Source organism: Malaclemys terrapin, chromosome 17 (genome assembly GCF_027887155.1).
Source record: "Malaclemys terrapin pileata isolate rMalTer1 chromosome 17, rMalTer1.hap1, whole genome shotgun sequence".
Lineage (NCBI taxonomy): Eukaryota > Metazoa > Chordata > Testudines > Emydidae > Malaclemys > Malaclemys terrapin.
Window position 1 is genome coordinate 276,540 of NC_071521.1, and position 13,765 is coordinate 290,304.

Genomic DNA, 13,765 nt, shown 5'->3' on the forward strand with positions numbered 1-13,765 from the left:
AGGAAGGACTGCTAGGCAGAGATGGCGTTCACCTTTCGAGGAGAGGAAAGACCCTATTTGGACACAGACTCGCTAACCTAGTGAGGAGGGCTTTAAACTAGGTTCGACGGGGACAGGTGAGCAAAGCCCACAGGTAAGTGGGGAACATGGAGACCGGGGAGATGGGTCGGAAACGAGAGGGAGTGTGGGCTATATTGTCAGAGAGAAAGGAGGGTCAGGACAAAACTGGGAGGAAAGATCAAACCAGTATCTTAGATGCCTATATACAAATGCGAGAAGTATGGGCAATAAGCAGGAAGAACTGGAAGTGCTAATAAATAAATACAACTATGACATTGTTGGCATCACTGAAACTTGGTGGGATAATACACATGATTGGAATGTTGGTGTGGATGGGTACAGCTTGCTCAGGAAGGATAGACAGGGGAAAAAGGGAGGAGGTGTTGCCTTATATATTAAAAATGTACACACTTGGACTGAGGTAGAGATGGACATAGGAGACAGAAGTGTTGAGAGTCTCTGGGTTAGGCTAAAAGGGGTAAAAAACAAGGGAGATGTCATGCTAGGAGTCTACTACAGGCCACCTAACCAGGTGGAAGAGGTGGATGAGGCTTTTTTTAAGCAACTAACAAAATCATCCAAAGCCCAAGATTTGGTGGTGATGGGGGACTTCAGCTATCCGGATATATGTTGGGAAAATAACACAGCGGGGCACAGACTATCCAACAAATTCTTGGACTGCATTGGAGACAACTTTTTATTTCAGAAGGTTGAAAAAGCTACTAGGGGGGAAGCTGTTCTAGACTTGATTTTAACAGAGGGAGGAACTCGTTGAGAATTTGAATGTAGAAGGCAGCCTGGGTGAAAGTGATCATGAAATCATAGAGTTTGCAATTCTAAGGAAGGGCAGAAGGGAGAACAGCAAAATAGAGACAATGGATTTCAGGAAGGCAGATTTTGGTAAGCTCAGAGAGCTGATAGGTAAGGTCCCATGGGAATCAAGACTGAGGGGAAAAACAACTGAGGAGAGTTGGCAGTTTTTCAAAGGGACACTATTAAGGGCCCAAAAGCAAGCTATTCCGCTGGTTAGGAAAGATAGAAAATATGGCAAAAGACCACCTTGGCTTAACCACGAGATCTTGCATGATCTAAAAAATAAAAAGGAGTCATATAAAAAATGGAAACTGGGACAGATTACAAAGGATGAATATAGGCAAACAACACAGGAATGCAGGGGCAAGATTAGAAAGGCAAAGGCACAAAATGAGCTCAAACTAGCTACGGGAATAAAGGGAAACAAGAAGACTTTTTATCAATACATTAGAAGCAAGAGGAAGACCAAAGACAGGGTAGGCCCACTGCTTAGTGAAGAGGGAGAAACAGTAACAGGAAACTTGGAAATGGCGGAGATGCTAAATGACTTCTTTGTTTCGGTCTTCACCGAGAAGTCTGAAGGACAACATAATCAAGGCACAGCAGACTACTGGTGAGAACACGTGTGAAAAAGAAGAGAATGCAAAGAACAAGCAACAGCCAATGTGACTTTACAATAAACTGCTCACATACCTGAAGAATGAAAGAAATGGTTACTCTTCCTGTGCAGTAACTGTGCTCCACTATAGGTGCGCTAGTCCCCCTTTGCCTTTGATCGGAGATTTCTCATAGCAGTGTCTGTTCAGCCCAGGCACACATGCTAGTCAGCAAGGCTGTTGTGATGATGACCTGACTGCATATGCTCCAATTCCAAAACTTGACACCTCTGGCACAGAGGGAGGGTGATATTGCTCCTCCTTCCAATTGAAATAAAACCTGCATGTTATGCTATCTGTCATGACCTTTCTGTTTGCCCCTCATTAGCTGTAAAAACTGGAGACAAGCGTATCTGACCATTCTGAATTCCAGGAGGCTGCTGTGTAGCATGATCTCTTGCAATGTCAACTTGCGCTGAACTGTGAGAGTATCTAGATGCTCCCCCCACCCTACCAGAGAGGTGTCCATCATTATGATGACTCTTGGGGAAGGACATGCAAATAGAACTCCTGTGCATATGTTGTGGTGGTCTTTCCACCAGTTGAGGGATTGTTTTATGCAGGTGGATAAGGAAAGAAGTATCACAGAATCATAGAACATCAGGGTTGGAAGGGACCTCAGTAGGTCAGCTAGTCCAACCCCCTGCTCAAAGGGGGACCAATCCCCAGACAGATTTTTGCCCCAGATCCCTAAATGGCCCCCTCAAGGATTGACCTCTCAGCCCTGGGTTTAGCAGGCCAATGCTCAAACCACTGAGCTATCCCTCCTCCCAAATATGCTTAGACTGTGTCTGTTTGGTGAATAAACAGTTCTGAGTCACCCCTGAAGGCAGCGCATTCGGAGTCTTGCATGGTCTATGAAGAAGTTGCTGGCTGCTGAGAGCCCCAACAACTGATGTGAGTTCTTGACCCGAGCTTGGGGACTGAGCTGGAGTGTATTCACTAAGTTGGAAAGAGCCACAAACCTATGCAGAGGAAGGTAGACTCTTGCGGTTACTGAATTGAGATGAGCTCCTATGAATTCTAAGTTTTGCAGAGGGGTCAAAGTGGATTTTTTGAATATTCAGTTGCAGGCCCAATTTGCAGAAGAGATCTATAGCCTAAGGATTGGTTCTCAAAAATTCAGCTCGAATTCTTACCCCTAACACTACATCTTTGATGCAACATATGGCTCAAGGTGCGATTTTGAACATAAAAGGACATTACCAATCAAAAATTGCAAACTGGATTATTATTGCTCTTGATGCAGATCAACACAGATTCATAGATTCATAGATTCTAGGACTGGAAGGGACCTCGAGAGGTCATTGAGTCCAGTCCCCTGCCCGCATTGCAGGACCAAATACCGTCTAGACCATCCCTGATAGACATTTATCTAACCTACTCTTAAATATCTCAAGAGATGGAGATTCCACAACCTCCCTAGGCAATTTATTCCAGTGTTTAACCACCCTGACAGTTAGGAACTTTTTCCTAATGTCCAACCTAGACCTCCCTTGCTGCAGTTTAAACCCATTGCTTCTGGTTCTATCCTTAGAGGCTAAGGTGAACAAGTTTTCTCCCTCCTCCTTATGACAGCCTTTTAAATACCTGAAAACTGCTATCATGTCCCCTCTCAGTCTTCTCTTTTCCAAACTAAACAAACCCAATTCTTTCAGCCTTCCTTCATAGGTCATGTTCTCAAGACCTTTAATCATTCTTGTTGCTCTTCTCTGGACCCTTTCCAATTTCTCCACATCTTTTTTAAAATGCGGCGCCCAGAACTGGACACAATACTCCAGCTGAGGCCTAACCAGAGCAGAGTAGAGCGGAAGAATGACTTCTCGTGTCTTGCTCACAACACACCTGTTAATACATCCCAGAATCATGTTTGCTTTTTTTGCAACAGCATCACACTGTTGACTCATATTTAGCTTGTGGTCCACTATAACCCCTAGATCCTTTTCTGCCGTACTCCTTCCTAGACAGTCTCTTCCCATTCTGAATGTGTGAAACTGATTTTTCCTTCCTAAGTGGAGCACTTTGCATTTGTCTTTGTTAAACTTCATCCTGTTTACCTCAGCCCATTTCTCCAATTTGTCCAGATCATTTTGAATTATGACCCTGTCCTCCAAAGCAGTTGCAATCCCTCCCAGTTTGGTATCATCCGCAAACTTAATAAGCGTACTTTCTATGCCAATATCTAAGTCGTTGATGAAGATATTGAACAGCGCCGGTCCCAAAACAGACCCCTGCGGTACCCCACTCGTTATGCCTTTCCAGCAGGATTGGGAACTATTAATAACAACTCTCTGAGTACGGTTATCCAGCCAGTTATGCACCCACCTTATAGTAGCCCCATCTAAATTGTATTTGCCTAGTTTATCGATAAGAATATCACGCGAGACCGTATCAAATGCCTTACTAAAGTCTAGGTATACCACATCCACAGCTTCACCCTTATCCACAAGGCTCGTTATCCTATCAAAGAAAGCTATCAGATTGGTTTGACATGATTTGTTCTTCACAAATCCATGCTGGCTGTTCCCTATCACCTTACCACCTTCCAAGTGTTTGCAGATGATTTCCTTAATTACTTGCTCCATTATCTTCCCTGGCACAGAAGTTAAACTAACTGGTCTGTAGTTTCCTGGGTTGTTTTTATTTCCCTTTTTATAGATGGGCACTATATTTGCCCTTTTCCAGTCTTCTGGAATCTCTCCCATCTCCCATGACTTTCCAAAGATAATAGCTAGAGGCTCAGATACCTCCTCTATTAGCTCCTTGAGTATTCTAGGATGCATTTCATCAGGCCCTGGTGACTTGCAGGCATCTAACTTTTCTAAGTGATTTTTAACTTGTTTTTTTATTTTATCTGCTAAACCTACCCCCTTCCCATTAGCATTCACTATGTTAGGCATTCCTTCAGACTTCTCAGTGAAGACCGAAACAAAGAAGTCATTAAGCATCTCCGCCATTTCCAAGTTTCCTGTTACTGTTTCTCCCTCTTCACTAAGCAGTGGGCCTACCCTGTCTTTGGTCTTCCTCTTGATTCTAATGTATTGATAAAAAGTCTTCTTGTTTCCCTTTATTCCCGTAGCTAGTTTGAGCTCATTTTGTGCCTTTGCCTTTCTAATCTTGCCCCTGCATTCCTGTGTTGTTTGCCTATATTCATCCTTTGTAATCTGTCCCAGTTTCCATTTTTTATATGACTCCTTTTTATTTTTTAGATCATGCAAGATCTCGTGGTTAAGCCAAGGTGATCTTTTGCCACATTTTCTATCTTTCCTAACCAGCGGAATAGCTTGCTTTTGGGCTCTTAATAGTGTCCCTTTGAAAAACTGCCAACTCTCCTCAGTTGTTTTTCCCCTCAGTCTTGATTCCCATGGGACCTTACCTATCAGCTCTCTGAGCTTACCAAAATCTGCCTTCCTGAAATCCATTGTCTCTATTTTGCTGTTCTCCCTTCTACCCTTCCTTAGAATTGCAAACTCTATGATTTCATGATCACTTTCACCCAGGCTGCCTTCTACTTTCAGATTCTCAACGAGTTCCTCCCTATTTGTTAAAATCATGTCTAGAACAGCTTCCCCCCAGTAGCTTTTTCAACCTTCTGAAATAAAAAGTTGTCTCCAATGCAGTCCAGGAATTTGTTGGATAGTCTGTGCCCCGCTGTGTTATTTTCCCAACATATATCCGGATAGTTGAAGTCCCCCATCACCACCAAATCTTGGGCTTTGGATGATTTTGTTAGTTGCTTAAAAAAAGCCTCATCCACCACTTCCACCTGGTTAGGTGGCCTGTTGTAGACTCCTAGCATGACATCTCCCTTGTTTTTTACCCCTTTTAGCCTAACCCAGAGACTCTCAACACTTCTGTCTCCTATGTCCATCTCTACCTCAGTCCAAGTGTGTACATTTTTAATGTATAAGGCAACACCTCCTCCTTTTCCCCTGTCTATCCTTCCTGAGCAAGCTGTACCCATCCACACCAACATTCCAATCATGTGTATTATCCCACCAAGTTTCAGTGATGCCAACAATGTCATAGTTGTATTTATTTATTATTAGCACTTCCAGTTCTTCCTGCTTATTGCCCATACTTCTCGCATTTGTATATAGGCATCTAAGATACTGGTTTGATCTTTCCTCCCAGTTTTGTCCTGACCCTCCTTTCTCTCTGACAATATAGCCCACACTCCCTCTCGTTTCCGACCCATCTCCCCGGTCTCCATGTTCCCCACTTACCTGTGGGCTTTGCTCACCTGTCCCCGTCGAACCTAGTTTAAAGCCCTCCTCACTAGGTTAGCGAGTCTGTGTCCAAATAGGGTCTTTCCTCTCCTCGAAAGGTGAACGCCATCTCTGCCTAGCAGTCCTTCCTCGAATAGCATCCCGTGGTCTAGGAAGCCAAAGCCCTCCTGGCGACACCTTCTTCGCAGCCAGGCATTCACCTCCATGATGCATCTGTCTCTGCCCGGGCGCCTACCTTTGACAGGAAGAATTGAAGAGAATACCACCTGCGCTCCAAACTCCTTCACCCGTACTCCCAGAGCCCTGTAGTCACTCTTGATCCGCTCAGTGTCACACCGCGCAGTATCATTTGTGCCCACATGGATGAGTAGCATGGGGTAGTAGTCAGAGGGCTGGATAATCCTCGACAATGCCTCCGTAACGTCTCGGATACGGGCTCCCGGCAGGCAGCATACCTCCCGAGATGAAATGTCAGGGCGACAGATGGGCGCCTCCGTCCCCCGCAGCAGAGAGTCTCCGACCACCACTACCCTACGTTTCCTATTCGCAGTGGTGGCAGCAGACCTCCCAGCCTTAGGGGTACGAGGCTTCTCCTCCTTTACTGTAGGGAGTGATTCCTTCTTTCCTGTATCAAGAAGAGCATAACGGTTACCTATTACCACGGCAGGAGGGTTCGGAGCAGGGGTGGAGCACTGCCTGCTGCCAGAAGTAACCAGCTGCCAGTGTCCACCCTGAGCCATCTCCTCCTCCACCAGTGGTGTATCAGCAGTCCTGTGTACTGGGACAGCTACCTCAGCTGTCTCCACATGGACACTGTCGAGGAATTGCTTGTGGGTTCGGATGCTCCTCAACCTAGCCACCTCCTCCTGTAGCTCTCCCACCTGCTGCCTGAGAGATTCCACCAGCAGGCACCTTTCACATTGGATGGTCCCCCCAGCCTGGATATCAGTAAGTGGAAATTACAAGTTACAGTCTCTGCAAAACCACACCAAGATCTGGGTAGAAGCATCCATGCTCAGGTGCTCTGTCTGGCTACAGGCACAGGTGGAGGAGACAGAAGCAGTGCTGGCACAGGTGTTGCGGGTCCTCCTAACCATCGTAAGCCTCCCTCTGTCAGACTCCTGTCTGCAGCCCCCTGTCCGCTGAAAGGGTTGTTTAAGCAAGAAGTTTTGAATGTAGTTGGTTTATAGGTATTAAGGGGAATAAAGGGAAAACCGGCAAGGGACCCTCGCCCCCTTCCTGCTCCCTTCCAAACTCCCTTGCGAAACTCCCTGTTAGCAGCCCCTGTTCGCAAAAACGATTGTTTTGATTGTTTTCCATACTCCTTGTATATGTGTATAGACATAATATACTAATATCCTTTTTATTACAAACAGCTCTGTCTTCAAGCCTACCTTGTCTGTTGGAAATACCCATCTGTTCACTAAGTTAAGTGAAAGATCCTGTTCTCCCTCTTCCCATGCCCTTCTATTTTGGGTAATTAAAATCCTGCTTAACAAGGTCTGCTAGAGTTGAATCTAGGAGGTTGATACCCTTTTTGCTTAAATAGAATCTTAATTACTTTATATATTCCATTAATGGCCAATTAAAAAAAAAAGCTGATAAAAGATTTAAAAAAAAAAGTGTGTTCTGCAGTAATGTAAGCATGTCCAGAAATGTGGTATAATCAGTAAGAGCTGTAAGGAAGATGGTTACCTGAGGAGATTGGTAATGGGTTATAGTGTGTTTTGTCTCCAGACTATCAAATCCAATCCAAAGGTAACTACTGATTGAGTTGTCATCTGCTAGTTTCTTTCATAACCTATATGAAATATGTTAGAGTGGGGGAATCTTAGGGTATGTCCACACTACTCGCTGAATCGGCAGGTAGCGATTGATCTATCGGGGATCGATTTATCGCGTCTTGTCTAGACGTGATAAATCGATCCCCGGACGCGCTCACCGTCGACTCCGGAACTCCACCAGAGCGAGAGGCGGAAGCGGCGTCGACGGGGGAACCGTGGCCGTCAATCCCGCGCTGTGAGGACAGGAGGTAAGTCGATCTAAGATGCGTCAACTTCAGCTACGCTATTCTCGTAGCTGAAGTTGCGTATCTTAAATTGATTTCCGCCCTCCCCCCCCCCCAGTGTAGACCAGGCCTTACTTCGGTTTCTAGCAGATAGGTGTCCAGATCTAGAAAAAACATCTTTTGAATTGGTTCATTTGTTCCTTTACTTTGATTCCATGTCACCAAAAAGCTTTCCAGAACAATGTGTGTTGTGTCCCGTAGGACAATGAATTTAGGCTCTTGAGTTACATATAAGGCGAATTCCGTATCTTAGTACCCTTCCCTGAGAACTTATGGCTTCCACATGTTTGTTTTAAACAAGGGAACTGTTAGCTTACATAACTCAGACGTCTCAATGACTTTAAGTATTAGATGGAGAGAGAGAGGTGGTCTATTAGGCAACACTTTTTAAGGAATATAGATTAAAATCAACACCTTAAATTTCTCTTGAAGTACATAAATCCACACCGTGTAGAGGTCAAGCACAGGAGTTTATTACTCCACCAGCACAGTGTGTATCACCTTGCTTATTAGGCTTAGAGACACTGTCAATGAATTGATTACAATAGAATATATAGATTTTCCAAGGGCAGGGGAAAGTAACGGGATAGGCAGTTCCACACCCAGGATAGGTTTTGCAGCAAGACAAGATAGCACATTAGCCAATGGTTAACAGATTACATAATGTCTCCGCCCATGGTCTCAAGTTAGCAAGTTAACATTTAATTAATACTTTGATAAAATGTTATAGTATAAAATATATATATATTGAATTCTGATATGGCATCCATAGGAATGGAGCAACTCCTTTGATTGTCCAACAGGTACATTCCTAGGGGTTAAAGCAAAGAAACAGTGAAAGTATATGGCAATAAAGATTGTCTCCTTTATGTCTTAAGGCAAGCATTGGTCCCTGGGAAGAGAGTTGGCAGGATGCCATATCTTATACTGACATGTGCCAACTTTTCATAAACTCAAGGTTGGATCTGTGGGAAGAACGTTTCCCTACAGAAGAGACTAACACAATAGGAACAGGGATCCTTTGTTCTATTTGAAACATTGGATGAAACATAATTATTCAGTTATTGCTTCAACATCTGGCAGTTCTACTGACCAAGCATATCTTTAGCAAAGGCAATGTTATCTTGTTTACCCCAGCTTTCTTTTAGCTGATCACTATTTGCTGGGCCTCTGTCTCTTGACCATACTCTGGACTTTGAGTCTGAAAAAGAGCTGGCACAATCCATATACCAGGTTGTTATATAAAATGCACATGGATTTTAACCCTTCATCTCTGTAGGACCAATGAGAATCCTATGTAGTTCAGAGAATGCAGATGCAATATACTCCCTATAAGAAATAGTGCTTGTAGTAAGATGAGGCCCTGAAACATAAACTCTTGTATCAAAGGCCCAGTCTGAGGCCTGAAGCCTGAACCAAAGTACTTCCAGGCATTGCTAAGCAAAAGCTGGGCTGTGAGGCAGGTCCCACTCACAGAAGTTGGCAAGAAGAGGGCTGCTAGAAGCAGGTGCATCCACATATAAGTGCTAATCAGAGGAACTTGTGCCAAGATGGCACCTGGACATCCCGATACGAGGATACTCCACAGAGATGATAAGGAACAGGTAGGTGCATCTTAAGGACAGGGTCAAAAGGACAGCATGATGGATAGATCTGTTTGTTTGAAACAACATGATCAAAGGGGGAGACAGCATCCTAATGAGTCAAGGGGCTGTACCTCAATACGTCAGTAGGGATGAGTAATCTGTCCTGTAACTGTGTAAAAATAGGTCCCGGAGTGCACATCTTTGTCTGGCCTGGGGGCAGTGGAAAGTCCTGCCACTGACTGAGCCGGTCCATTGTCGGGGGGCACAAATTCGTAGTATATCTTGTAGCGTCTACGGGAAACTATTACTGTGCTTTGTTTGACAATAAACCTGGCTCGGGTTCCTTCATACCTTACTAGAGTCTGTGTGGTCTTTGGGCAGCTGGGGCAGCACACAGAGGGAAGACGCACGCAGTCAACTGTTATCATCATCGAACAAGAGCAGAGCACCAGACCGGTAGCTACTGACAACAGTGCTCAGCAAATAGATTACCAAGTTGAGCACCTAAAGTTCTAGGTCCATCAGGGGTACCAAAGAAGAGGATGTAGCCTCCTGGCCAAGCATAAATTTTAAGTAATCTTGACCACTGCCACTACCTGAACTTTGATTGGCAGCTGCAGGTCCATCAGGACTCCCACCTTACAAACCTGAATAACAAAAGGCAGACAAATTCTCATAATAGAGGGGCCAGCTATTATCACCACTTCTCCCAGACCATCAGTCTCATCTGGCTTAAAGTGCAATCAACTTACCCTCTGCAAGTTCTCATCTCAACAAGACACTAAGAGGCAGCTTACTAGCCGGACCTAATGAAACAAACATAAAGATGAGTGCCTTCTGCATATTGGAGAGATTGTGGTCCAGACCACCCTTGGGGTAGATGAGCAAATACCAGAACCAATACAAAGCAAATACCAGGGCCTGAATCCTCTTAACAAGGAAAGAACTGAGCCACTTCAAAAACTATTCCTTCCATCTCTGTCAGTGTCCACAGTTGTTGACCAGAAGGTGGTGGTGGCACAGTATCAGAGGTGCTGAGCAAATTAAAATCAGAATGAATATCTGGTTCTTGTAATTTGCCAGCAGGAGATCAACCAATAAGAACGTAAGAATGGCCATACTGGGTCAGACCAAAAGTCCATCTAGCCCAGTATCCTGTCTTCTGACAGTGGCCAATGCGAGGTGCTCCAGAGGGAATGAACATAACAGGTAATCATCAAGTGATCCATCCTCTGTCGTCCATTCCCAGCTTCTGTCAAACAGGCTAGGGACACTATCCTTGCCCATCCTGGATAACAGCCATTGATGGACCTATTCTCCATTAATTTATCTAGTTCTTTTTTGAACCCTTTTATAGTCTTGGCCTTCACAACATCCTCTGGCAAGGAGTTCCACAGGTTGACTGTGTGTTGTGTGGGAAAAAATACTTCCTTTTATTTGTTTTAAACCTGCTGCCTATTAAACCCCTGTAGTCTCCATACAATACCCGGGTTTAAAACTATATCGATCATGGTCAAAGAAATCTAAGGACTCTTCCCCCCTACCTTCTTGATAACCTTTCCCATTAAAGGGAATTAGAGATTTGACATTAATTAGTTTGACTATCAATGCCCAGAGATAGTTTATTGAATAAGAGCCCAACAGTTACTTTTTGGCAGAAATAAACAAGCAGAGATTACATCAAATTTTCCTCTCCCACATGGATGGAATCAGTGAAGGTATGAAGGACTATTTCTTCCTTTCACTCCTTCTGCCACAACTTCCGTCGAGCTGCAAAATGAAAGGAGCAGTAAAAATGAAAAAATCTTTCCTAGTTGTTCTCCCTCTCACTTTTGATAGCCACAAGAACTCCCTTCCCCCATTTGTACTATTCTCCCCCGTCCTGGGAAGCTGTGGAAGGCTGGATGACATGAGTGAGGGGAGGAGGCTGGGACTTGAAGTGTGTATGAGAGAATATAAGGGAGATGTCCACCATGTCAAGAATTAGAAAAGGGTCTCATTTACACCATCCATCTTTGACTCCTCTCTTTCTTGCTCCACCGATCTAGGCCATGTCCAAATCTTGCCACTTCTTCCTCTATAACATCTATAAGATCTGGCTTTTTTCTCTCTCCATGTAACTAAACTCTTTTCCAAGCACTTATCCTCTACTGAATTAATCAGTGCAACCGCTTCTCCTTTGAGCTCCCCACATCTATATCACCCCCTCCAGTCCATTCAGTACCTAACTACTAACATCATCTTGCTTAGCTGTTCCTCTGATCACAATGTCTCTGAATCCCTCCATTGACTCTCCCATTTCTACCACGTTAAATTCAAGTTTGCCTGAACCTACAAGGACCTTCACACTGCTTCCACTCCTTATCCATCTGCTATATATGTTCTCACATCAGTGATCCACTAATGATGCAAATCTCAACTGTCCATTACTTGCACAAGCATCTACATGCTTTCTTCCATACCATCCTCTTATGCATGTAATACAGTCTTAGGGTAGAGGCCTGACAGCCCAATTTCAACACCCACTTCTATAATGAAGTCTATAGGAAATTGTCGATAGTGGCTAGGTAGAGAGCCAGTAGGGATTGATGATTATATATATATTATATGGGTTGCTGTCTCTGAACCCTGTTAATGTTACATAACATTTCCCATTAGAACACTGTATTTTCAATTGTTTATAACTTTTCCAAAGTTTAAATAACTCAGGTTGACTCTTTCTATGTCTGGACTCTGCCTCACATGGTTTTTTTTCCTCAGCAAAAACAATTCAGCCATAGTCAAAAATAGTCAGAGAAAAATAGGTAGTTTTAACAGTAATTCATTTTCTTGACCAGTTTTTAAGGAGCTCTTGTGCCTTGTAGATTGGGAGCAGGAACCTGAAATTTGGCAGGGGGTTGTCCTAGGATTAGGGAGGTGCCTTTTGCTGTTCCTGTGAAAATCCATTCAGATTTGGCCAAGTTATAAACCACAGGCTTGCTACTAAAATACCTGAAAATTCCATCTGCACTGAGTGTGCTTGCCAGCCTCACTGAGCCTCCTGTAGCAACCACACAGACCAGAGTGGACTCTCTGGATGGGACAGACAGTTGCAGCCTATGTAGATGCAGGATCTCATAATTACTCTCTCCCTTTCTAATTTCTCCCTCTTGTTGTCCTGCTGTTAGTAATCATTATTTTTCTTGTCTTAAATAGATTATAAACTCTTTGGGACAGGAATTGTCTACTTATATGATTGCACAAGGACCAGAACAATGGTGTGTTCTGCTGATTGGGGCGTTGAGGTACTGTTGTGATTATTGCACCTGGAAAGATACCCTAAGCTCAGTTGTAAAAGGTATATGAAAGTTCATAAGATGTTACAATAACCATGAAAAATAGGTTAAGTTGTTTACGACAGTGAATATTATAATAGGTGCAAGGAAACCAGACAGAAAAACTGTCTGTCCAAACAAAATGACCTATTGATATAAGTCAACGACTATGGGGACATCATACTTGATAAACAAGAAAATGTGGGAACAAAGTTACTTCTCCCAATTTTGGCTTACGGAAATTGATTTAATTGATTGACAAAATAACGAGGATAATATATGCCACCCACTTTTACTACTTTTTGTGGCTCTTAAAGAGAGATTTTGAAGGGGAAACAATCTTCCCTCAGCTCCTCTGCCAGCTTTGCAACTAATCTTGGCTCATCTAAAAGACTTTCCTCCTGAGACGAATGCTGGTTGGCCTTGCTCTTGTTTAAGGAATTTTGTTTTCATCTGTAAGTGCTGAAAATCATCAGATTATCATGGCATCCAGTCCTCAGACCTCCAGTGGAGATAGCTAATTACCAGCACTACAAAAAGCTTGTAAGATCCTATATTGTATTCCCTTCCCTTGCTGTGTTGTTTTCTTCCCCCTCTGTTTCTTTCCTCCTGTCCTATCTTACTCTCTTGGCTTTTCATCAAATCCTGAAGTCAGCTATACTGCATTCATCATTACTGCCTTGTCTAAGGATCCAGCCAGATGATTAGTTATGATCTGGTCAGGGCCATCAAGTTTTAAAGAGTAGGTGTCGTGGTTGACTTGCCAGCCAAAGCATCCACTTGTAACTAACCAGTGGTCCAGTGTTTCCTTTTCTATCCTGTTTCTCCTCCACCTTGAGTCTGTTTCTTAAGAACAGGACAAGTGAATCTCCTTCACATTAGGACTGAAAGTAAAATTAACTTTTTCCTTCTTTCATCAGAGAAAAGTTGTTCTGAAAATGGGAGAGTCTGATACTTTGACTCCAAAAGGAGAGAGACTTTGGTAAGGTCTGAAATTTCTTTTGCATAATCACTCAGTTTCAATATAAATGCTTGTTTT

At 43.6% G+C, this 13,765-nt stretch overlaps 1 protein-coding gene across 11 annotated transcripts in view; it reads left to right on the plus strand.

Moving 5' to 3' along the window:
• GARNL3 (GTPase activating Rap/RanGAP domain like 3) overlaps window positions 1-13,765 on the plus strand; it is a 216,171-nt gene that overhangs the window by 35,556 nt on the left and 166,850 nt on the right. For 8 of the 11 annotated variants that reach the window (XR_008442642.1, XR_008442641.1, XM_054007554.1 and 5 more), the window contains exon 2: window positions 13,647-13,708. The exons of 2 other annotated variants lie outside the window; for them this stretch is intronic. Coding sequence is in view for 7 of the 9 variants with exons in the window: in XM_054007551.1 (XP_053863526.1) it covers window positions 13,647-13,708 (62 nt within the window). In the remaining 2 variants the exon portion in view is untranslated. Of the gene's footprint in view, window positions 1-12,607; window positions 12,697-13,646; window positions 13,709-13,765 lie in introns of all 11 variants that reach the window. One more of the 11 variants, XM_054007559.1, reaches the window with a different exon arrangement.